A 23834-nucleotide genomic window follows, 5' to 3' on the forward strand; every position below is an offset into this window, starting at 1 on the left:
TGTTCTGCAGTCTGTTTCTCCCTTTAGATTTGCGAATGTTTTATACACTTGGGAACTCTGGTGTTAGGTGCATAGATATTTATAATTGTTGTATCCTCTTGCTGAATTGTGCCCTCTATCATTATGTAGTGACCTGCTTTTTCTCATTTTAGTTTTAGATTTGTAGTCTCTCTTATGTAAGTACAGCTACATCTGCTCCTTTTTGGCTTCTAGTTGTAGGGAATGTCTTTTTCCACCTTTTTACTTTCAGTCTATGTGGGGGAGGTGAATTTCTTGAAGGTAACATATAGTTGGATCTTGTTTTATGCCGTTTACCCACTTTATGCTTTTTAATTGGAGAATGGAGACCATTTACATTCAGAGTTATTGATAAGGACTAATAAGTCTGTTATTGCTGTTTTGCTGCCTGTTTCTGATTGAGATTCCTCTTGTTCTTTTTTACATGGTCTTCTTTTTTGGCTACATGATTTTCTCTGGTAGTGTGGTTTAATGTGTTGCTTTTTATTTTTAGTGGATCTATTATAGGTTTTTGTGTTGTGGTTACCATGAGGCTTACCAAAAACATCTTACAGACATAACAAGTTATTTTAAACAAATGACAGCTTATCTTAGATCACAAATTTAAAACACACACACACACACACACACACACACACACACACATACACTTTACCTCCACCCCAATCACATTTTGACTTAGTTTTCTAAGTTTGCATATTTTAGTATTACCTATCTCTTAACAGGTTGCTTTACATATTGTTTTTGATAGGTTGTCTTTTGCGCTTCATACTAGAGTTATGATGTTTGTAGTAGTAGAAGTAGTACATTGTACACCGCAAGTACAGTAAGTACAGTAATAGAATATTGGATTTATCCATATACTTGATTTTACCACTGGGTTTGATACATTTTACCACTGGGTTTGATACATTATTTTTATTTTTTGTACATTAGTGGTTTTTTTCTTTCAGATTGAAGAACTCTAGCATTTCTTTTAGGATGGGTCTGGTGGTGGTGAATTCTCTCTGCTTTTGGGAAGGATTTGATCTCTCCTTTGCATTTGAATGATAATTTTGCTGGTTGCAGTATTCTTAGATGACAGTTTTTTTTCTTTGAGCACTTTAAAAATGTTACTCCACTCTGTGGGGTTTCAGTTGAGAAGTCTGTTACCAGGCAAATTGGAGCTCCTTTATTATTTGTTTCTTTTTCTCTTGCTACTTTTAGGATCCCCTCTTTGTCCTTGAACTTTGAGAATTTATTGCCTTGTAGTATTCATATTTAGGTTGAATCTGTGTGATGTTCTCAGACTTTCCTGTAACTGAATCTTTCTCAAGTTTTGGAAAGTTTTCTGTGATTATTTCTTTGAATATGCTTTCTACCCCTTGCTCTTGCTCAGCTGCCTCTTGAATACCAGTAATTCTAAGGTTTGATCTTTTGAGGTGATTTTCTATATCTTGTATGCAGTCTTTGTTCCTTTTTGCTCTTTTTCCTTTTTTCTCTGTTTCTTTTCAAATAGCTGCTCTTTGAGCTCACTGAATCTTTCCTCTGCTTGGTTCATTCTGCTAAGAGCCTCTAATGAGTTCTTCAGTTTACCAAATGTATTTCTGAGATTTCTCTTTGATTTTTTTTTTAAGTATTTCAATCTCTTTATCAGATTTATCTAATAAATATCCAAATTGCTTTTCATTTTCATCTTGAAGCTCATGAGTTTTCTTAAAACTGTTGTTTTGAATTCTTAGCTGACAAATCACCATCTTGTAAGGGATTGTCACTGGATTTTCACTTTGTCTTTTTGGTGAGGTCATAGTTTTTTGTTTGCTATTGTTTCTTGTGGGTAGGTGTCTGTGATTTTTATGCAAGGATTAGTTTTTAATTCCAGTTTTCTCTGTCTGGCTTGTTTTGTTTTTTTATTGGTTATGTTTGCTTAGACACTTTTTTACTGCTAGGCCTCTGCCACCTCTTTGTCCCTAGGTGGTCTTTAAGCCCAGGTTTACCTTGGCTCTAGTAAGTGATAGGAGTGCTGCTTGTTCTGAATGAAGGAAGTCCCGAAGGGATTATCCTGGCAATGTGGGATGGCTAACTAGGAATTTGTGCCCAGGGCATCTGTAGAATGTGCCTTCCTCCAGCGTGGTGCTGCTGAACAGCCACTCGGATTCGGCATCTCCTTTGGCCAAGTTACAGAGCAGAGTGTCCAGGATTGAGGCTGGTGGTCCCACCCAGTTTGTCTCTACCTGTCCTGAGGTATATTTCTTCCTTCAGACAGTCACATCACTTCTTTCCCATGGGTTAAGGCAAGGACCGGTCTCCAAGGAAGCTCAAGAAGGTGGGAAACCTGGTTGGCCACCTCAGTCTCACTTTTCCAGTCTCACTTTTCTACAAGTTGGGGGAAGATTTTCTGCACGTTTATTGCTGTGCAGAATCAGAGGGAGGGACATCATGACTGTGGAAGTCCAATTCTTCTACCGTCTGCATGGATGTTTTCCATTTCTTTGTGGCTCCAGGATCTATCTTGTCCTCATATATGAGTTCTGGGTTGTTGCTGGTGAATATCTTGGTGCTGGATATTTGTTTTAGGTTTTCTGTGGAGGGATGGGAGGAAGGAAACCAGCTGGTTCTGTGTAACCATTTTAAATTGAAAGTTGCAAGTTCTGCTTTAAACAATATTAATAGTAGCAATTATTTTCCATCTATAAATAACTGCTCTGTCTGATCTCAGATGCATTGTGATGGAAAGGGGGAGATCCCATTCTAGATTAGAAGACAAGCAAGCCTAAGGAACTCTTGTAACCATCATGGTTTTCTTTTTGTGGAGGAAATGATGGTAGTATTTGGCTTTCTTTTTATTTTGTTTTTGTAATCTTCAAACATTTAAAATTACCAAACTAAATGTTTTGTTTTTCGTTCATATTTTTACTCTGAAATGAAATAATATGAAAATGGGAGATAATTGTAGAAAAGTATGACTGTTTACATGTAGACCTGATTAAATATACTTTCTTTATCATCTGTAGTCAGATACAAAACAAGAAAAATGACAATAAGAGGGAAAAATGACTGGCTGCTTCAAAAGACAGAGACCTCAGAGTCCTGTCTCTTCCAGTCATTATTTTCCCATCCTCAGAGAACTCATGCAAGTTCCCAAGCCTCAGCTTCATCTACAAAATGAAGAGTTCAAAAAAGATTATTTCTAAGATTCTTTCACAAAATTCTTTGATTCATGCTAGGAAGCTAACTGTTGGAGGTAAAATGAAGCACATTTTGGTACATAGTGGTGATTAAAATGTGGGTTTGGCTGGATTTGAATTCCATTCAAATCCATTGAATTTATGCCTCGAGAAACTTTCTTAGGCTCCCTGTGTCTCTCTCTCCTTATATGCACATAAGGGTAATAAAACCCATACCATAGAGCTATGGATTAAATGAGATTGAGGATTTGCTAAAATCCAGTATTTAAAATTAGAACTCATATGACTATGATTGACATTTCATTTGAGGGACTTAGTCTACCTTAAAGTTTAAAAAAAAAGTGTATGTAAGGGTCTCAATGATGGGTTTATGTTTCCAGTGTTCCCAGAAACAATGCCTAGCTTTTGAATGTTGATGGCTTAAGATGCCTCTGGGATTGCCATTTAAAGTAACCCAGAAAGCTTATTCTCATACAGATGTTTTTATTTTAGAAGAGGTAAAGTGAAATTTATCTTTCTTGCTACACAGAAAAAGTTGGTTTCAGGTAAAATTTAAATAAATATGTACTAATAGTTTCTAATGTCCTTTGCCTATGAAGAGATAAAATAAAACTTAAATGTACAAAATTTGTGTAAGTTATAAAGCGCTTAAGAAATGTGTTATTGTTGATATACAATACCGAGGTTACCAAACTTTTCTGTAAATTACCTCATGGGCAAAATTAATGACGATCTTATGATTATCTTGCACTTACTGTTTTAATGCTTTGCTATAGGAAAGACATTGGTTAAAAAAGTAGGATTGAGTTGCCAAAGCATGTTTTCTTTAGTTTATTTACTTTTTTAAGCTAAGACTTGCTTTTTCAACTATTTTGGCCTTTAGGATTGATCATTCCATTTTTTGTTGCTTTGTTTTTATAAGCTCAGCAGACTGGTCTCTTTCAGTTCTTAAGATGTTCTCAAGACTTTGCCTTGAAATCCTGGGCAAGATAGGATTGAAGGAGAGGACTGTGTTAGCAATCTTTTGGATGGAAAACAAGATAGAAAATGAAGATAAAGCAGAAATCTATACCTAAAATCCAAAATAAATATACCCAAATACCTTTGCAATTATATTTAGTGTTGTAAAATAGTAGAGGCTAATAGAAAAGTTAAAATGATAAACCCTCAATACCGTCTTTTCAAGCCCGTGAATTTTTAGCAACAGGCTGATAATATACTCACGGGAGAGAAAATTTCATGCTTATTTCAAAGCCCTAAGCAGAATTTTGGTGCATATCTTTCTTTGGACTTTCTGCACATGTTTGCAGACTAGGAGCAGCGGTGGCATAGCCCGAGGATTGAATTTGCAGTACTACCATTGATGGTCATTTAATAGATAGAAGATGGATGTACAGAGAGAATAGTTGAAGATCTGTGTGCACATTTCCAAAGGGATTGGTTTATGGGAGAATATTACTGTTACTTAAGATGTACTCTGCAGTTTTATATCCAGCCTGGACTAGTCTGTTGTGGTTTGAAAGCAGATTAAAGCTATTGGGACAGATTTGATATGTTCTTACAGTGGCTCATTACAGTGAAGGGAAGCAGACATAGGGATTACTTGTGGTGAATTTCAGTTCTGCTGACTTCATTGAATTGATTGAGAGCTAAATCAAATATTTTAACAGTTGTATAGTTACTGGAAAGATTAATACTTGAAGGTCTCCAGACATTAGAGTTTATCAGATATCTTGTATCTGTATGGATGAGAGAGTTATATAACATGTCATGGGGTATAGAAGGATCTAGTGAATTAAGAAAATAGAACATTTAAGATGAAATCTAAACAGTATGTTTTAGAGACCTATACTATCCAATGCTTTTTAAAAAGTCAAGAATCACTTACTCATTGTTGGCTTGTTGAAATTTTGATAGCATTTGCTAACTCAGTACTTCTAAAATAAATCCTGGAATTAAAATGAACTAAGGCCTTATTGATACATTTAAATGGCAAACAGCATTTAGGCAAATATTATAAGTATCTGTATATTTATGTCTGTTCCTAATAGCCTAATTCAGTTTCTCTCCTCTGTGAAATAGAAAGCAGCTTTGTGCTATTGCATGAGCAATGCAACATTTATTTCCCATCTTGCAATGAAAACTGTTGATTGTTTGCTCTTCACAGGTCACTGACAAGGAACAGGAATCTGCTTCCAGAGCTGCAAAACAGCTTGAATATCAGCAATTAGAAGAGGATAAACTTTCTCAGAAATCATCTAGCAGTAAACTATCTCGGTCTCCATTAAAGATTGTCAAAAAGCCTAAAAGCATGCAGTGCAAAGTGATACTTCTAGATGGCTCAGAATATACCTGTGATGTAGAGGTAAGTGTGTGTCTTAAGACATTTTTGTCCTAGATATTGAAAGCTGGGCAATGTTGGTGTAAAATATACAAGATGCCTCTTTGTTTTTCTAGAACTCTGGAAAATTACTCGAGCCCAGTCTCTAAATATAAAATTATACCCAAGTCTCTAACAGGGGATCAGATTCTTAAAAATATGTACAATGTCCCAAAATGTTACAACCAAAAGTAAAATGTGGTCTTATATTTTTTAAAAGATAAAATCTTCAACAATATGGTAGGAACAAAAAAAATTTTGAAGACTTTAAAAATAGATTTTTCTTTAATATCCTGGCGGTGAGCTATTATTTACATGAATTTTATCTTTTTTGCATAATGTATGCCCAAGTCACTTGTTACTTGGTAGAAAACTTACAAATTCTGTACGTAGGGATGGTGGGATAATTTGAAAATGTCCATGACCTTTTCTTGCTCAGAGAATGAGTAATTTTTAAAATGCACATTATGGTGGGCATTGCAGCTTTAGTTGAAAAGGGTATACTTTTTGTTCTTCTTGGTAAAGAAAACATTCCTCTCAGAGAAAGGGCAGTTGAGTGCCTTTTGTCAGAGATGTTTGTCAAGACCAAATTAGCAGATGAGAACACAACCTGTCTGGAGCTGCAGAGATGGCTGATTGTTGAGTTCTCTGAGTATCAGGGAAAATTCAAACAGGGCATGAATGCAGGCTCTAGGAGCATGTCTGTGTGTACACCAAGAGGGAGTGGCTTGCACTTTTAGCAAGATGATTCTATTTCAGATGCGATGTCTTCATTCAAAGAGCTCATTCTTCCTGCCTTCAGCTCCTGCCCTTGTCATAAAGAAGGGAGGGTATCACACTTCTCCAAGCCAGCCCCTCCCACCATGTGCTTTCACAGTCCAACCCTTCCTCAGGCTTGTGCCAAGACTGTCCCAGGCAGCACAGTCAGTGCACACGTGTGTGTCCTTACATATTTCTCTTCCTTGTTCCTCATGCCAGCTAATACTAAGCCCACCCTATTTCCCATGTTCCCATTTACTCTGCTTCCTCTGTCCCCCAACCCCCATATCATTCCTGTTATATTTTGTGTAATACACTCATGCACCTAATGTTTTTCTTGTAACAGAAGACTCAGATCCATTTCATGTTGAATTCATTTAGGATGGGGATGAGAAGTAGGTTACTAAATTTTTACAGATTTCAGGAACATAGAAAAAGATCTATGTTTTTTGAAAATGAAGTCTTACATCCACCATTATTTAGTCTGTTATACCAATTTATAGAAAATTTAGTCATGCTGTATTCTTGTAAACATTGATGGGCCACCACAGGAATCCCCGAGGACCATGGAAAAAACTCTTTCTTCCCTTTTTCTGGCTTTGATTTTATTTCATTTCTTAGACCAACGTGTCCAATTACTCATCTAGATGTGAATTCTGGAAACAGGCAGCTCCAGTAATATACTTCTAGCTGAGTTTTACTCTGAAACCTACAGGACTTTTGTAACCTTGAGAGATACTATATTTTTTCAATGTAGATACATTTTCTAGAAAAATTGTTCTAAGTCGAGATACTTTTCCTCTTAACTTTGAGGAGAGTCTTTCTATTGATTGCATTTATGTAATGGAATGAACAGGGTAAACTAGCAGTCTTTGAGTTCTGGCTATCAGAGTCTTCTAAGGAGAGCCTAGAAGAAAGAAAGTTTATGGTGTTTCACTTAGAGAGGATAATGCCTTAGGGCTGACTAAGGTACCAGCGGTGTTGAACATTTTGTCAAATTTAATTTGTATCTGTGCTTCAGATTCATTATAGATAATCACTGGGGTTACAAAATTTTAATTTTATAATTACCTTTCTTTTAATGCCACTGTGAACATTTTGAGTGGCACAGCAAACTTGGCCAGTTATTTTTCTTTACGATAAACTATTTTTATACATTTGACAGATTCTTAAGAGTAACGTTTTTCTGGGATGTAAAAACTTTTGCCAGTAGAATGTTTTCAGTTTCACCACAGACATTGATATTAGAAAATATATGTTTCTGACTGACATCTTTGTGAAGAAGATGGAGATAAAGTAAGAGATTCTCAAGGAGGCAATGAGGTGCTAGTTGAAAAAGCATGTTACCCCAGGCGTGGTGGCTCACACCTGTAAACCCAGCACTTTGGGAGGCCCAGACAGGCAGATCACAAGGTCAGGAGATCAAGACCATCCTGGCCAACATGGTGAAACCCCATATCTACCAAAAATACCAAAGTTAGCCGGAAGTGGTGGTACACACCTGTAATCCCAGGTACTTGGGAGACTGAGGCAGGAGAATTGCTTGCACCTGGGAGTCGGAGGTTGCAGTCAGCTGAGATCGCACCACTGCACTCCAGCCTGGTGACAGAGCAAGACTCCATCTCAAAAAAAGAGGAAAAGCATGTGACAGTATTTCTTGTGTTTTGATATAAACAATGGAAAGTAAAGCTTGCCTGGTGAGCTATACACAGAGCATTCTAGGTAATCAGAGAAGGAAAAGCATTGCCCAGGAAAGGTGAGCTTCCGTGCTGGCTCTTCTTGAAATTGAGTGTGTATCAAAGACTTGGGTGAAGGCACAGAAACACAGCTGAACAAGTATTTTTTAAGCAATATAGAGCTTTAAAGCCTGTATTGCTTATTTAAAGAGATTAATGCCCCAAGTGTGAGAATCCAGTTTTATTATGAAATGGACAGTGTGGGACACTGAAGCAAAGCAGGAAAGCTAACATTTAAACTTTACTCTGATAAATGAGATTAAGTACAAAATAGAAATGTGTATGTGAGAGGGGCATTCAGACTTGGTAACAATTTGGGTAAAACTCCTCTTTTGGCTTAAGTTCATCACAAACTCATCATGAGCCAGCAGTGTGATACAGTTGTCAAAACCATTTTGTAATCACAGGCTGTTTCTGTGGAAGTGTAGTGTTCGGTTTGCAGACGGCAGCGAGCCATCCTGTTCCCTGCGTTGCACAGATACTGCCTGCAGGGCTGTGTTTCAATCACATTTGATAAATGCTCTGAAGCTACCAGACCGGGGGTGGCTAATGGTAACCCATGTGGTTTCGAGGAACTTCCTTAAAGTTTCTGAGCCTAGGTTTTCTCACCACAAAGATGAGGATGAAAATACTGGCTTTGAAAGGTGTTGTTGGGAAGATTAAAGCAAATAATTTATTTGAACACTTTCTGGGATATGGCATATTCTTAATAAGTGGAGCCTGTTTAATAATGATAATATGAACAATGGACTTTGACTTGAACTTATTCAGCTGAGAATTATAGGATGGCGAATAATCTGGTAGGCTTCATATGAGGAATGATTAGAGAAATAGGATGTGTTAAATATGGAAAAAATAAGATTCATAGAGGATGGGAAAGCTTTTCTCAGTTACTTGGAAAGGTGGTGACTGAAGGGTTATCGTACCTTTTATATATAAAAATCAAAACTAAGGTAGAAGTTATAGGAAGTCAGATTGTAAATTAACAGGAAAATAATGTCTTGAATGATTGCTGTCAACCTTGTGATGATGTATGCACTGCCATGGGAGGGTTCTCACAGAAACTGTAGGTGTGATTATGGAAGCCACTGGTTCCTCAGATGCTGTCTCAGACCAGATCACATCCAATGCCCCTTCCTACTACTACTCATGGACAGAACAGATATACACACACACACAGAAACCTGACTGAAAGAGGCAGAATTGTTTCTCTAATCTCTGTGTCCAGTACATGTAATTATAGATGAATTAAGAATGAAGGCAATATAACAGATGAAACATTTTTTGCATTTAACAAGACATCAGAAAGAGCATTTTAGCATTTTATTTTCATAAAATTCTGATATTTTTCTCCATGACATATTGAATCCCTTCATCACTTCAACTTAAAATCATTAAGACTCAACTCTGCCATCATGGTAACATGAGAATTTATAGTCCCCTGCAAAGGACCCCCTGGCAAAACACACACACACACACACACACACGGCTATCGTGGGAGAGAACCAGTGATCCAGAAAGCAAGATAGAAGGAGTAGTTGTCTGAGAGTAGAGACTGAACACTTACTGCCTGTTTGATCCCCAACATTTCCCCACCCATGTTTCGATGCTAGCCTTTCCAGATCATGCTAGCTTTCTTGAACTTTCTTCTAGCAATAGGCTTAGTTCATTGTAGCATTCGGTGCTTTTCCATTTGAGAGACTTTTTTCTCACTATTTTTTTTTCAAACTTGGTCTTGATTATTTAAAATATAAGAAAAGATCTTATAGCAAGCTGGATACATATGTTTGGGAAATATTTATCCTCTGCCAGATTTTCATGCATGCTAACAAAATCACTTTGTGATTCTCTTCTTATTTTATTTTACTTTTAGAGAATGCAAACAATTTGTTTTTATTCAGCCAGTTTGTTATTGTTGTTTATGTTTATTTTTCAAACATGAATTTTAGAAGAGAAAATAAATAAAAATACCTCAAGCCCATGCATTGGAAGTAATGGTCCTCTCACTCACCCCATTTATTTTCATTCTGTTGCTTCCATGTTCGGCAGACTGATTGTAATCTGACTGATCAGTGTACAACATATTCCTAGTGACTATCCAATTAGGACTTTGCTTTTTCTGTTTGGGCACCATTCTAATCTAGTCTGATTTTGTTTTAGGAAAATAAGTCAAGCTTGATCTCAAATTTCAGTCCATATTTCATAAGATAGGTTTGCTGCTGCATCCATCAAATGTTTAAGTCATTGTATGGTGCAATTTGGTTTGTTTCCCGTAAGAAGCCCTGGTGGAGTCCACATGGTGGTATTTTCCAGAGTTGTCCAGAGCGTTACTGTAAGAGTGGTAGATGGCTTACCTACAGGTGTTACTCAAAGGGCCCTGCCATGTTTCTCTCCCCATGTGAAAGTCAGTTTACTTAGCCCCTAAATATTGCCAATTCAATAATGAGGGCAATTTACTGCTGATAGGACCCAGGTACAAGAATGCTGGGCTAATAATTCTAGGGAAACATGCCAGTGAATGGGCCACACTGGAAAGAGATTTGCCTCCAGCTTGGGGCAAATCAATGAGAGCAATTTAAGTGTAGCCATAACACATAAAAATCTGGCTGCCCCCAGGTTACTTAGGCCTTATTTAGAGACCTATGGTGGAATGGGCTCTGTGACTGAGGACAATTTAGATCCCTAGAGGATAGGCCTGGAATCTGGTGTAAGTACAGAAATGGTCAAATTGACTCCAACAAACATTGTTTGAGACCATCCAGAGATGCTTGTAAGGGACCAGAGAGGATCAGGAAATGTATGGAACTATGTTTCTAAGGTGCTTTTGTTACCTTCTAACTATTGGTCAGTAAGGGACTGTTAAAAATGTGCCTAATATTCTGTCTTGCCTGTGATTCAATTAATTGTGCAAATCTTGCCCTGTTTTATGTACCCTACTTCTTGGGATTTGTTTATAAAAGAACAAATACAACATCTTAGCTTTCTAACTTTTATAGGTTACATGATTAAATCTTTTCCAACCCCTTGCTTGACCAGACAGCAAATAGAATTGCCATAATCTAGAAAGTTACCTTTTGCTTTTCTTCAATTACAAGAAATAAGAATTGTAAGCCATACATATAAGGACTGTTTTAAAGCAATACAAATATTGTTCATTCACCAAACACACAAATCACACAACTTTTGATTCTGTGTAGCTCTGTAAGTTTCCAATTTAACCTAAAACATGCCACCCTCCTCCATGGATCTCTGCTCAATTGAAGAACTTATATCAAACCATCCGTCACGTGCTGTAACCAAATGGCCCCATCCAGCAGCAGTAATTTCCTGCTTGAAGGAAGCTGCCTCTGGGACTCTGGAGGATGGAAGGACATTAATTAACCTTGTTTCCTAGTGTGATGGCTCTTTTGTGCAACCATAGGAACAGTTACATACAGGACTGTTAACATGCAATATCCCATTTACATAGTAAGCATTAAATCTTCTCAAGGTATTGATATTTACCTTAATAAGCTTTGATTAAAACAGACCTGGTTTACTAAAACTGTTAAATTTATTTTCCTGGTTTTCATTTTTAAAAAGCAATAAACTTTAATAATCCATCATGAGTGTAGACAAGGTCTACTAAATATCCTAAACAATATAAAGGTTAAAATCATGAGCATGTATATCAAGAAATAGAAACAATAAGAGTCCTGCCATTTCACCATACCTTAGGCTGTTTTGGAAGCTGAGTAACTTTCGGAACTTGAGTGCCTGTGTGGTTCGATGGTCATGCTCTATGTGAGATAAAATCCGCTCAGGCATTCTTTTTGCTTACTCCCAGTTGTCATATTGTGTGAAGGCCTAACAGGATTCATTTCCCAAATGTGAGTATTCTGACATGGTAATGCTAAAGCACTAGGTTTGTTTTTTTATGCAAACCTAACTCCTTTCAGTCTTCAGGCTTCCAGTGTGTTTTATGGCCACTTTGTGTTGCTGATGTGATGAAATGGACTTTCCCCTCCCTGTACCCAGGCAGAAGGATTCACAGGTAAAAGCTCTGCTCTGTCATCTTGCCTGTTTCAGAGGACAGTGTCTTACCTGGTTTTGTTACAATACCATGGTTAATTTCTTACATAGTAGATATTCATGACTTACTGGTTTAATGCTGAAAGCCGTCTTCCAAGTGTGAAAATATTCCACGTTTTCTAGTTTTCACCATTCTGTGACTAATATTTCAGATGATACTTCATATTTTTATCTCTAGTTGACTTGCTTGAAATTCACCTCTGTCAGAATCTTCCCTGATCCCTAAGAGCTTTCCCACGTGCTGTGGAAGAAGTTCTTTAAATTTCCTTACTCTCTGTGTGGCTTTAATGCCACAGAGTCCTGTGAGATGGTGACTTGGACACTCAAAATTGCCACTGACACCTTTCCCTGGGCTCAGGTGGCAGTGCTGCCCTTCCAGCTGCTGCTTCAGAAATAAAGCAAGCTTTCCCTAATTCCCCATAGCACACTTGATCTCCGGCTTTAAGGAAAGACAGTAAAACAGAAAGGACACCTGCTGCATCATGTGCCATTCCTAGGAGTCATAGAGCTCCTGATCAATGTCTTCCTGCCAGATACCTACTCTGCTCCTGCATGGCAGGTACCAGCTCACAGCTACCATAGGATGGTACCCTTTCTACTCACAGAGTCCAGGCCCCACTCAGCACTAACCTCAGGGAGAAAAGGAAGCTTTTCTCCCACTTTAGTCCAAGGCATCCCTTATTAACGTCCTCAGGAAAAGAGTCTTCCCAGCATGGTAGACTTCAGCCAACTCTTTGGATGGCTACAGTGCCCTCCCATCTGCACAGGTTTATCTGGTGCTTTGTGACCCTAGTATATTACTGTATGCTACCAATGCACTTTACCAGACTTCTTTCTAGAGGTGGATCTGTACTTAAATAACTTCCAAAAATCCTTTAATGTGTAGTCTCTATCAGGCATACCATTAGCTTCTCTGAGCCTACTTCCTCACTACAAGGTAAAAGACAAGGTTATTTTCAATGTCCCTTCCGGACATAAAACTGTTTGACTGTATGACAGAGACAGTTTAACATTGAAGCTTAAGCTTTTGCCTCATTTAGTCTTCATTAAAATCTTTGCATTTTTTAGAATGCATTGATAGATTTGTACATTATAAGCACTGAAATATTTTTTAACAAGAGAGTGAATCATTTGGGTTTTAATTATTATTTGTCTTAGTGCATGTTGATTTTTCTTATTTAGATCATTTTTAATCCATAAAACCTGTTACCACATTGTGTGCAAAAGATGCCAAAGAGCAGTACTCATTTTGCAGGGACTTTAATACAAACTTTTGCTTGGGAGCTTGTTACATTCCAGGCACTGAAGACCAAATGAGCCAAAGACTTAAGCTTATGTGTGAGATTGTCTTCACTGTAAAGTCAAACAATTTTATATCTGGAAGGAGCATTGGAAATAACCTTGTCCACTGGTGAGGAAATAGGCACAGGGAAGCTAACAGTGTGTCTAAGGACACGCAGAGAAAGGCTAGAACCCAGAATTCCTGCTCTCTGTTCCAGAGGTCTCTGCACTGCAGCTTTAAAACATGCAAAGTCTACAGCAGCAGAAGGAACCATCCAAAGTCGAGTATTTGTTTCCAGCATGGACTTGTGATTTAGTAGTGTCACAGGATCTTTCGGGCATCCTTTTTCTAGCTGGAAGCCTCTGGGGCTGGTGGCACCTTTCCCTGAGCTTTGCTTAGGTCCATTGGGCTCATTCCACCCATTTGACATGGCAGACTGCACTTGGCTTGTGCTACCGGCCCGGATCCCACGCCTACCAAGGGTAAGCCAGGTGTGGAGTGCTGAGAGGTGCATGAGTGAGCAAGTGCGGGTTCCAGCCGCTACACACAGCCGGTCATGCTGGCCACTGTGGTGGGGCTGACAGCTCCAGGCACTGGCACAGGCACCAGCTCCGGGCAAGCCTGCAGCTGTACCATAAGCAACTTCTTCTGTGGGTACCCATGTCCAGACATGGGGAATGTACTGGCACCCGGAAGCTTGGAGATGCCAGAAACCACAGAGCCCCAAAGAGGATGTCACAGCCCTGGCTCAGGGAGCCTCTAGGTCTGGGCTCCTGGAAGGGCTGCAGCTCTTCTCTCCTTCTTGTCACCCCCAACGTGGCAAGGAATAGAGGTGGCCAGCATGTTTCAACCTTGTTTGTGTTTCAGCTTTTTCAGTTACACTTTTTGGCAGTTCCTGAGTTCTTGTTCCATGTACAGGAAGAATGAGGTACATGGACAACTGGATGCGGAGCAGGGCAAAGAGATATTTTATTGAGGGACAGTACAGCTCTCAGGAGACCCAAAGTGGGTAGTTCTTTATCTTTTTTTTTTTTTTTTTTTTTTAAGATGGAGTCTGTCTCTGCCTGTCATGTAGGCTGGAGTACAATGGTACGATCTCACCTCATTGCAACCTCCACCTCCCAGGTTCAGGTGATTCTCCTACCTCAGCCTCCCAAGTAACTGGGATTACACCACACCCAGCTAATTTTTTGTATGTTTTTAGTAGAGACGGGGTTTTGCCATTTTGACCAGGCTGGTCTCAAAACTCTTGACCTCAGATGTTCTGCCTGCCTCAGTGGGTAGCTCTTTTTCACTGACAGGTTATTCCAGTGGGTGCAGCTCTCAACAGAGAGGAATCCTGGAGTGGGTATCTCCTATGTGCAGGCAGGTCATCCTGTTGAGTGTGCAGCCCTCAGAGGAGAGGAGACTGCAGTGGGCAACTCCTGTCCCCAGCAGGTCGTCCCAAAGTCTGTGAGTCTGGCTGAGTCTAGTTTTTATGGGCTTCAGAAGGGAGGAAGTACATGCTGTTTGGTCCACTGGCAGCTATGGAAGGCCTGGAAAAAGCACCATAAGTTATCACTAAGTGGGCTGCGGACTCCACCCGGAATTGACAGCCTGGCCCCATGTTTCAGACTATCCCTGGCTTAAGGGTCTCTTCACCAGGGACCCACCCCTTTCTGCCAACGAACCTGCCTGTCTCCCGCCACCATCTACATGTCATCCAGGCTGTCCAGGATGTTCGTGCTGAGGGGCACCTGCAGGCCTGTGCCAAGCTGCCCTCTGTGTCCCCCTCAGCCTCCCTCCCATGCTTGTCAGTGCCCAGAGTCTGGAAAAGGTCGAGGCAGCAGGGTGCTTGAATGTCAGCACTACCCAAAGTGCACGTACACCTGCCTGGGTCATGACACAAGCCCAGGCTCAGCCACAACTTTGCTCCAAAATCGGAGTGGGCACCAGGAGCCGGGAGAGGCCAGGCAGTGGGAGCAGGCACTTCCAAGCCTGCAGGGGCAGGGAGGGTTCCTGTGTCCCTGAGAGTACAGGGATGCCTGAGTCCGCAGCTGCACCTGGGCAGCTGCAACTGTGCCCAGGAAGGTGAGGCTCCCACCTGTTCCTGGCTCCTGCTGCATCTGTGGAGCGTGCAGCCTCGGCCATGCCTTCCCTGCTGTAGCTGGCATCATGGCAGTGGCCACTCCAGTCAGGCCACCTTTGCCGTCAGTAGGAAGAGAAATGAAACAGAAGGAGAAAGATCTACTTTACAAATAGTTTATGAAGCTGAAAAAAATTAAGTTCTTGATTACCTCTTGTATTTGTAATTCTGTAGGCTTTTGACTTCAAAATTAATCAATTTTTTCTACTTTTTAAATTATATATGTAGTTTTTGAGTAGGTAGATGGAAGAGAGGCTACCAAAGTCTTTATCTGCTATTCACTTTCTCCTGTTTTCTTCACTTTCACTCTTCTTGTGGCTAGAAGGCTTTGAAACCTTGAAGCGCATCTGCACTGGACACTGTAGTGGTTATCCCTTATAATAAACAGGGCAGCTTGGCTCTAGGTCTGCAGAGGATTAATTAGGAGAAAAGGGGCCCAGATCCTATTCAAGAGAAACAGGTTTAGTCAGTGAGCAGAATATCATCCCCTTAAGATTTCTTAAACCTAATTTCTAGAAATGACTGCTAAAGCTCTGGTTCTGATTGTATTCTCGAAATGAGCTACTATGTAGAGAATAAAGCTTAGAGCAATGCTTTTTATGTCAGAAGAGGAAAATAACTGGAGAGATTTAACATAGGAAGTCTTCAAAGTCGTGTATGGAACAAGTTTCAAGGCTTGACACAGCTCTTTGCCTTCACATAGAATGATTGTAAGCGAATGCTATAGTTATCACACTATCAAGCTGAAAGTGGAAAAGTGAATCAAACCTGAGGACCCTAACCTTCCCTTCTGGAGAGAAACAAGTTGCACCATCTCGTGTTTCTTTCTCAATTTTCCTGATCAATTGCCAGTTAGTTTCATAATTACAGCATTTCCCCATGAAAGGCAGGTTATAATTTCCAGGATTATAGCTTATCTTCCCTTAGTTAGCATTTCAATTTATGCCTTTCTTTTTGTGGAAGTACTCTTGGCCCTTCAGAAACTTTAGGAAGCAGGCTGCTGTCATCAGCCACAAGATTAGAAATCTTTTCATAGGTAGGTAATATCCTGGGAAAGTTTCTACATGGTGGATAGTCACTTGAGTTTTTGATGTCTTTTTTGGTCTGTTTCAAAAGGGGTATCTTTTTAACTTTGTCTCCAAATTCTGAGGCTTATCAACAGCACCCGTGACCTCTTGTTGACGACAGAGTTAAGATCTGGTGAAAACACATGTTCTTAGAGTTGGAGGAGAACACAAAGTCTAGTTCAACCCTCTAAAATGTGTATGTGATGTGTGTGGCGTGTTGTGTGTGTGATTTCCAACAAAATATAGAAGTAGGTTCACGGAAGAATGCAGTACAGTATGCTGTTGAAGGCCCTGTCATAGGACATGATGAGATATTTGCTAAGAAGCAGCATTCACACACCACACCACACACATCACATACACATTTTAGAGGGTTAACACACACGCTGGCTATGCAGTCTGAACAGGAAGCATTTAGCGGCAGTAGTTAGTTTCAGGATTTGGCTAACACAAATGCCTTACCGCCCAGTGTCTGACTGGCATGTGGAGAGAGGTCACACTTTGTTTTTATCACAAAAGAGGAATATGGTGCTAATAGTTTGAAAAGACATTTTTAAGTTAAAAGAAGATATTAAAATGCACGTGGAATGCCTTTTGTGATTTTACTATTTTTGCAGCGGAGGAATAAGGGAAAATCTGGCATTGTTGTATTTCAGTCCGATGTTGTTTGCTGCTTGGATATGGCAATTACATAATTCAATGGGAAATGGAAAAAATGTTAATGAAATATAGAGAGGAAAATGCTCTGCCAAAAGGTTACACAGTGAAATTTAATAGTTTTTCTTTTTTCCCACTTTTTTTATTGTTGGTGGTAGTAATACATATGCTGTGGCTAATGTTTACTGGTAATTAATAAATTATAGCAGCCAGTTTGGGCACTTATTTCAAAGCTAATTGTGTATTTAGCTTTGAAGACAACCTTCATTTGGGGCTACATGAAAAGAGGATTTCTAATCATTTCTCCGGGGTTTTGTGTTTTTCTTATATCTCCTCATCTCTCAAGGTTTCCATATCAGACATATTGAGAACATCTAGGACAAGTCATTCCAGTAAAGAGAGGATCATCTTAAAATACTAAATTAATTTAAAAATTAGATTTACTTTGACAAATTTATACTTTCTTAAATAGTTGAGAACTTCTGCAAGGAAACTTGCCCTGTTAGTTTTTGTTCTGCACTGCTCAAAATATCTAGGATTTCTTAAAGACAGAAAAGAAGAAATGTTGAACTCTAATTTTATTTTGAATCCATTCATCAGTAATGGATCAGGCATTTAATATTTTAGTTAAAATGATCATTCACCCTCAGGCTTTTAAAAATGTGTTCTTGAAACTCCGTAAGTAGATATCCTAACACTTGAATATCTGCGTATCTATGGGAATTTCATAAATTAAATGAAACTGGAGGATTGTTAATACAGTAGAAGAGTTCTCCCATTCCACATAAAGAATTGAATTTTGAACTTAAGAATATTCAACTTTGTGAGGCAGTGCATCCTAATAGCATTAGCATGGGTGGCATCTTGGCTTTGCCTTTTGAAAGCTATTTATCCCCAGAAGTTCTCAGTTTTCTTATCTGTGAAGTGGAGCTCGCAGGGTTGCTGTGAGTAGCAGAGAGAGTGAATGTTACATCTGCAGGTACCGGGGACCTTTTTTGGGTCTGCAGTGGCTGACAAATTTGAAAAGTTCCTTAAAGTTAAGGAATTTCCATCCCATAAAACATATATTCCCTTCTATAAACCATTGTCTTTAGGAATATAAATATAAAATACCCTATAGATCGATGGGTCTTTAATATGAAAATAGGATCAGAACCTTCATACTAGAGATTTGCTTATATCACCTAATAATATAGAAGACACCGAAAAATATTTCTGAAATCAGAGAAAGTAAATTTTTATGTAAATGTGACTCTCAATTTCTCATTTCTGTTTTCTTATTTGTTGTTTAACCTGGAAAGAATAGTATCAGTGTTTTCCCATCAGCTACTCATTCATTTAGCATTTCTGGAAGTGTGCACAATTTTATTAAATAAGGATAGGAAGGAACAATTGTGCTTAAGATTTTTTAAAAACTCACCTACCTAGAAGCTGGTAGGATTGAGAAGCTGAGCCGGAAAACGCAGGAAATTTGCTTTTTCTCACAGTGCCCTGTTTGAACCTGCTGAGATTTGAAGATGCAGCTAAGGTTCTGTTGCTGTTGTGTCAGAAATCAGTAGGTATTTAACAAGCCTGAATATGTTCTGAAAGTAATTACACACACGCCACTTGTGGCTTTCAGTGCTTGTCTCTTATCCTGAATAGACTCATTTTATAGTGAGCAAGGAGATACAGTGTTCCTTGGCTTCAGTAATGAACTCACTGAGATAATATGGGAGAGTCTGTTAAAGAGAGGATCTGAGGAAATCAACCCTCTTTTTCTTCATCTCTAGTCCCTTCGGAAGTTGGCACAGGACATTCTTTCTAGTTCTGCTAAGTCTTCTGATTTCTATCTTAATAACTCTGACTTCTACATTTCAAGAGATTTCTTCATACTGAATTTGATTTCAAGTACCTTTAAAATTTCAGGTCATTCTATATTTGCCCTTCTGTAGTAAGTATAGGATAGGATTCTTTTTTGCCTCTTACCATATTTGGAGTTCTGTGTTAGTCTGGGTTTTTGAAAAATAACTAGGGACTCAAGAGCAGCAGCTGGGAGGAAGGAAAGAGATGGAAACAGACCTAACTCACTCATTTTCATGTTGGGACAGATCCTCTACCATCATAGAGAACTTTCTCTTTTGCCGGAAGAAATTGGGAGTAGCTGTTTGAGGCACGTTTCATAGATTCTTCTTTCTTTTTTGGAGGCCAGGTTTTGCAACAGAGCTGATGTGTAGCAAGCCTGACCACAGATCTTTAGCTGGCTATAAATACTTTCTTAGGAGTAAAGATTCCTCAATGGTGGTTCAGATTGTGCAAAATGGTAAGCAGGGCTCCAGTCACCTTTTGGCAGGTAGATATTAATTATTAGAAAATGCTGGCTGACTATCCCTTTAGAGGTGTTTAAAGCAACATAAAATCAAGTAGCATTCACATACTATAATTTAATTTTTTAATTTCCAGAATAATTCTAACTAGATGCGTGATATTTATGTAACATTGCTTAGCAGTTTCATTGTTTGGGCAGATGAGATGTGAGAGGAAGCATTGAGTATGTTTGAAATACCACAGGCACTCAAGACAGGAAATGAGCTGGAAAGGAAGACTTGGGACTCATCAGGAAGGATTGGTTTAGTGTGCTCACAAGGTTAAATATTGTTCTGTTGGTGTACTGGTTTTCCCTTGGGGCAAAACAACACCCCATAAACATAGTGGCCTAACACAGAACCCCATACACATAGGGGCGTATGATAAACAGCATGTTTTGCATGGGCCGAGAGTGCAGCATGTGTCAGCTGGTCCTGTGTTCAGGGTCTCAGAAAGCAGAAATCAGGTTGTTTACTGACTGCATCCTCATGGAGACACTGGGCTAGGAATAGATCAGCTTCATACTCCTTAGGGTTCTTGGCATAATTCATTTCCTCGTGGCTGTACAACTGAAGTCCTCACTGTCTTTCTAGCTGTTGTCTGGGAACCGCTCTCAGCTACAGAGTTCACTCCCGGATCCTTGCCATGAGGATCCCAAGCAACATAGAACCTTCCTCACCATTTGTCTTCTCAGGAATCTCTGACCTCCCCATCGGCAACCAGCCAGAGAAAACTTTGAAACGGCTCATGTGATTATGTCAAACCCACATGGTTAATGTCCCAGTCTTAAGGTCAACTGTGTCCTCCAACATCACCTAATCACAGGAGTAGGGACGGGACAGGCATATGTACCAGGGAGGCAAGAAAGTCTGAGCCATCTTAGAATTCTGCCTGTTCCAATAGGGCCTGGGTGCTTCTGAGGGGCTTTATGTAGGCTCATTCATGTTTTTAAAATGTTCTTCTATTAAATAGCAATTGGAGGCTAAGGGAATAGAACAGAGACACTAGTCAGCTCTATTGTGATGAGCCAGGCAGAAGATGCTGAGAACCAGAACCGAGGCAAGGCAGTTGGCAATGGGGTAGAGAGGAGAGTGTAGATTTTAAAGGATTGTCCTGAAAAGGGGCAGGCCTGATCAGCTGGATATATGAGGGGAATATGGGTAGTGGTAAGAGCCAGTAACTGATAATGACTTTGAGATTTGTGGACTGAGTGATTGCGTAGAGAGTTGTACTACCAATGGATGTAGAATACAAGCTAAAAAGTTTATGGGGGAAGACAGTGAATTTAACTTAGACTTAACAAATTTAAAGTGCTTGGAATATGAAATCGTAGGAGTACAGTTGCAGGGATGGTGCAGGCATATGCACCAGGGAGGCAAGAAAGCCTGAGCCATCTTAGAATTCTGCCTGTTCCAGTAGGGCATGGGTGCTTCTGATGGGCTTTATATAGGCTCATTCATGTTTTCAAAATGTTCTTCTAAATAGCAATTGGAGGCTAAGAGAATAGAACAGGGACACTAGTCAGCTCTATTGCAATGAAAGTAGCAATCTACTATTGCAATTGGATATATTTTTGGCATTTGGAAGAGAGGTCAAGTTGGTAGACTCTGTGGGAGCCATTATCTTTTACACTAATTCAAACCTGGTTGGTGAATGAGGTTGTGCAGGGGTAGTGAGTGAATGAGTAAGAAGAAAAGAGTCTTAATAACAGAGCTCTGGGGGATACTAACCTTTGAAGTAGGGACTGGGGACAGCTTTGACAAATCCTTCCACCTTTGGGTTCTTCCCCACATCGAGTCTGTTTTCCATTTTTGCCCTGTTCCAACTCATGAACTGAGAGTACCTGACCCCTTGAGGAAATTGAGTAGTGATTGTCACCATGTGAGGCTCCTTCAAACAGTTCAAAAAGAGAGAGCATAGGAAAACATCCTGATATAATTTTCTAAGTGCCACCAAGGGCTTTGCACTATTACATATAGAAAACAGGAAGTGGAAGGTTGCATAAGGTACCATCCTGGAGAAATAATTGAGTGTTGTCATGCTCTTTGATTGATTCCTTTGCCTCCTTTCAGTTCATTGACTGCCACTTCTTTTATTTTTTTAATTTGGCTTCTTTGCTGTCTTTCGTACATTAGAATTTCAGTTATAAAAAGTGATAAGGACCATAACATTACATTGCTTGTCAGGAATGACTGATGCCTGATTTGAACAACTTAATCTTTGAACAACTTAAGATGAATATGGGAAGTAGTTTTACATCAGCATATTGCATAATTGTTATTTTTAAGGTACCATTATTATACCAATATTATTACATCAGCATAGTGCATAATTTGTTATTTTTAAGGTACCATTATTATAAAGTGGGAAGAGTGGTATGATTCTGGAAGTTCTCGTAAATGTTTATCTCAAATTAGAAAAAGATAAACCTTTAAGTGTAGCCTCCAGTATTTTTCCAGTTTGGGACTGTAATAATACCCTGCTCTTACCTTCTGGCCCTGGCAGGAGGCATCTGGTGCTGAACTGTTGATCCTACTCCCTCTCTGCACAGGAGAGACTCAACAGATCCTTTTTTTCTCTTCCATTTTGTGTCTTGTATTGACCAGCCAGTGCACCTTAAGCTTTTTATTTATTTGTTCGATAAGGGATCACAGACTTCCAGTTGTGGGAGTTTTTTGTTGGAACACAAAGCATTTCCATCAATAAAGTTAGCTTCCTAGAACTTGCTTTCCTGATTCTTCTTGTCAGATGACTATTGTGGATATTTTCTTTCTAGATAAATGGAATTAGGATCTTCCTGTTGCTTCTCTTACAAGACTGACCTATTTTGTTAGCATTGCCTAGTGACTGTTTTCTATAATCTAGGTCAAGGATAAGTCTACCATTGGCAAATCAAAATGACCAGATTAGATATTAATTCATGAAATGCTTTGATTGGTGCAGGTTTCTTCTTATCACTAAACAAGATATCTTTTTTATATGAGGATGTATCTGTTCAGCGTGACAGCTGTGTTTAACTGGTATGTACATTTGGAGTCCTTTTCTATTAAGCATATGAGAAAATTCTAAGTCATATTTGCACTTAGGAATGCACCTCATTTTCCTTGCTGCTGCTTATAGACATGAGTGATGGTGTGCAGATGCACAGGCAGCATAAGGAATTGGTTCTTGTTACAGTGTTTGGAAAACTGGAAGGAATACAGAGCCTTGTTATTTTTTATGGAATGCCATGGTGACAGCAAATAAAGTCACTAAAGAGGCACCACATTCTTTAGGAAAATGCCATTAGACTGAAGTTGTAAAATACATGAATGGCTTTAAATGAGTACCCCAAGCAAAATGCTCCAGTTAATGTCTTCAGTTATTCCTTTACAAAAAATACTGCCCAGACGTCATGACTTACAGAGCTTTCTTGAATAGTGTGATGATCGCTAATTCCTCGTGACAGGGAAAAAGAGAAGAAAATACCACTATCAAAATTGGAAATGTAATATTTCAGAACTACATTTTACTTTAACTTGGGGTTTTTATTATTTATATCCCAGCATGTTCTAGCAAGGATTTAGGCTGTTTTACATGCACCCAGTATAACAAGGAGAAAATAAATATGTAGAAAGAGGACCAAGAGGCTTCTTACATGAGAGTAATAAGCCAAGTGTGAGGTTAGTCCACAAAATGCGTGTTCTGAGATCTGTAACAGGCACACAGGAGGAAGCCTCGACCCAGTTTCCATGTTACAAAAACAACTTGGTAGATTAAAAGAAGCGAGTCTATTCCAGAGCCAGGTTAAGAGAAACTCTTTACTGCAGTTCTGTGATAGCTTATTCAAGAAGTGGACTGTGAATAGCCATCAGAAACATCGCAGTGATTGTTCTAATAAGCATTAAGTAATGATTCATCAGTTTGAGATTATGTTCCTCATTATGTATCTGAGATGCAGCTTGTTATGATGTAAACAAGCTGATGCAGAACCACATATATATGTACGTATGTATGTTTATGCAGCATATATATGTATATGGTATATATGTAGCATATATGTATACTACATATATGTATACATATGTATACATGTAGCACATACATATATACATATACACTACATGTATGTTTATGTATATGTGTAGTGTACATATATATACCACATCCACACACATATATATGTGGTGTATATATACATGTGCAGTGTACATATACATATCACATGCATACATGTAGCACACACT

At 39.1% G+C, this 23834-nt stretch overlaps 1 protein-coding gene across 50 annotated transcripts in view; it reads left to right on the top strand.

The window, feature by feature from the left end:
* EPB41L3 (erythrocyte membrane protein band 4.1 like 3) overlaps window positions 1–23834 on the top strand; it is a 254915-nt gene that overhangs the window by 162372 nt on the left and 68709 nt on the right. For all 50 annotated transcript variants that reach the window (XR_013525734.1, XM_078347791.1, XM_078347793.1 and 47 more), the window contains one exon: window positions 5353–5550. Coding sequence is in view for 49 of the 50 variants with exons in the window: in XM_078347788.1 (XP_078203914.1) it covers window positions 5353–5550 (198 nt within the window). In the remaining variant the exon portion in view is untranslated. The remainder of the gene's footprint in view (window positions 1–5352; window positions 5551–23834) is intronic.

This window comes from Callithrix jacchus, chromosome 13 (genome assembly GCF_049354715.1).
Source record: "Callithrix jacchus isolate 240 chromosome 13, calJac240_pri, whole genome shotgun sequence".
Lineage (NCBI taxonomy): Eukaryota > Metazoa > Chordata > Mammalia > Primates > Cebidae > Callithrix > Callithrix jacchus.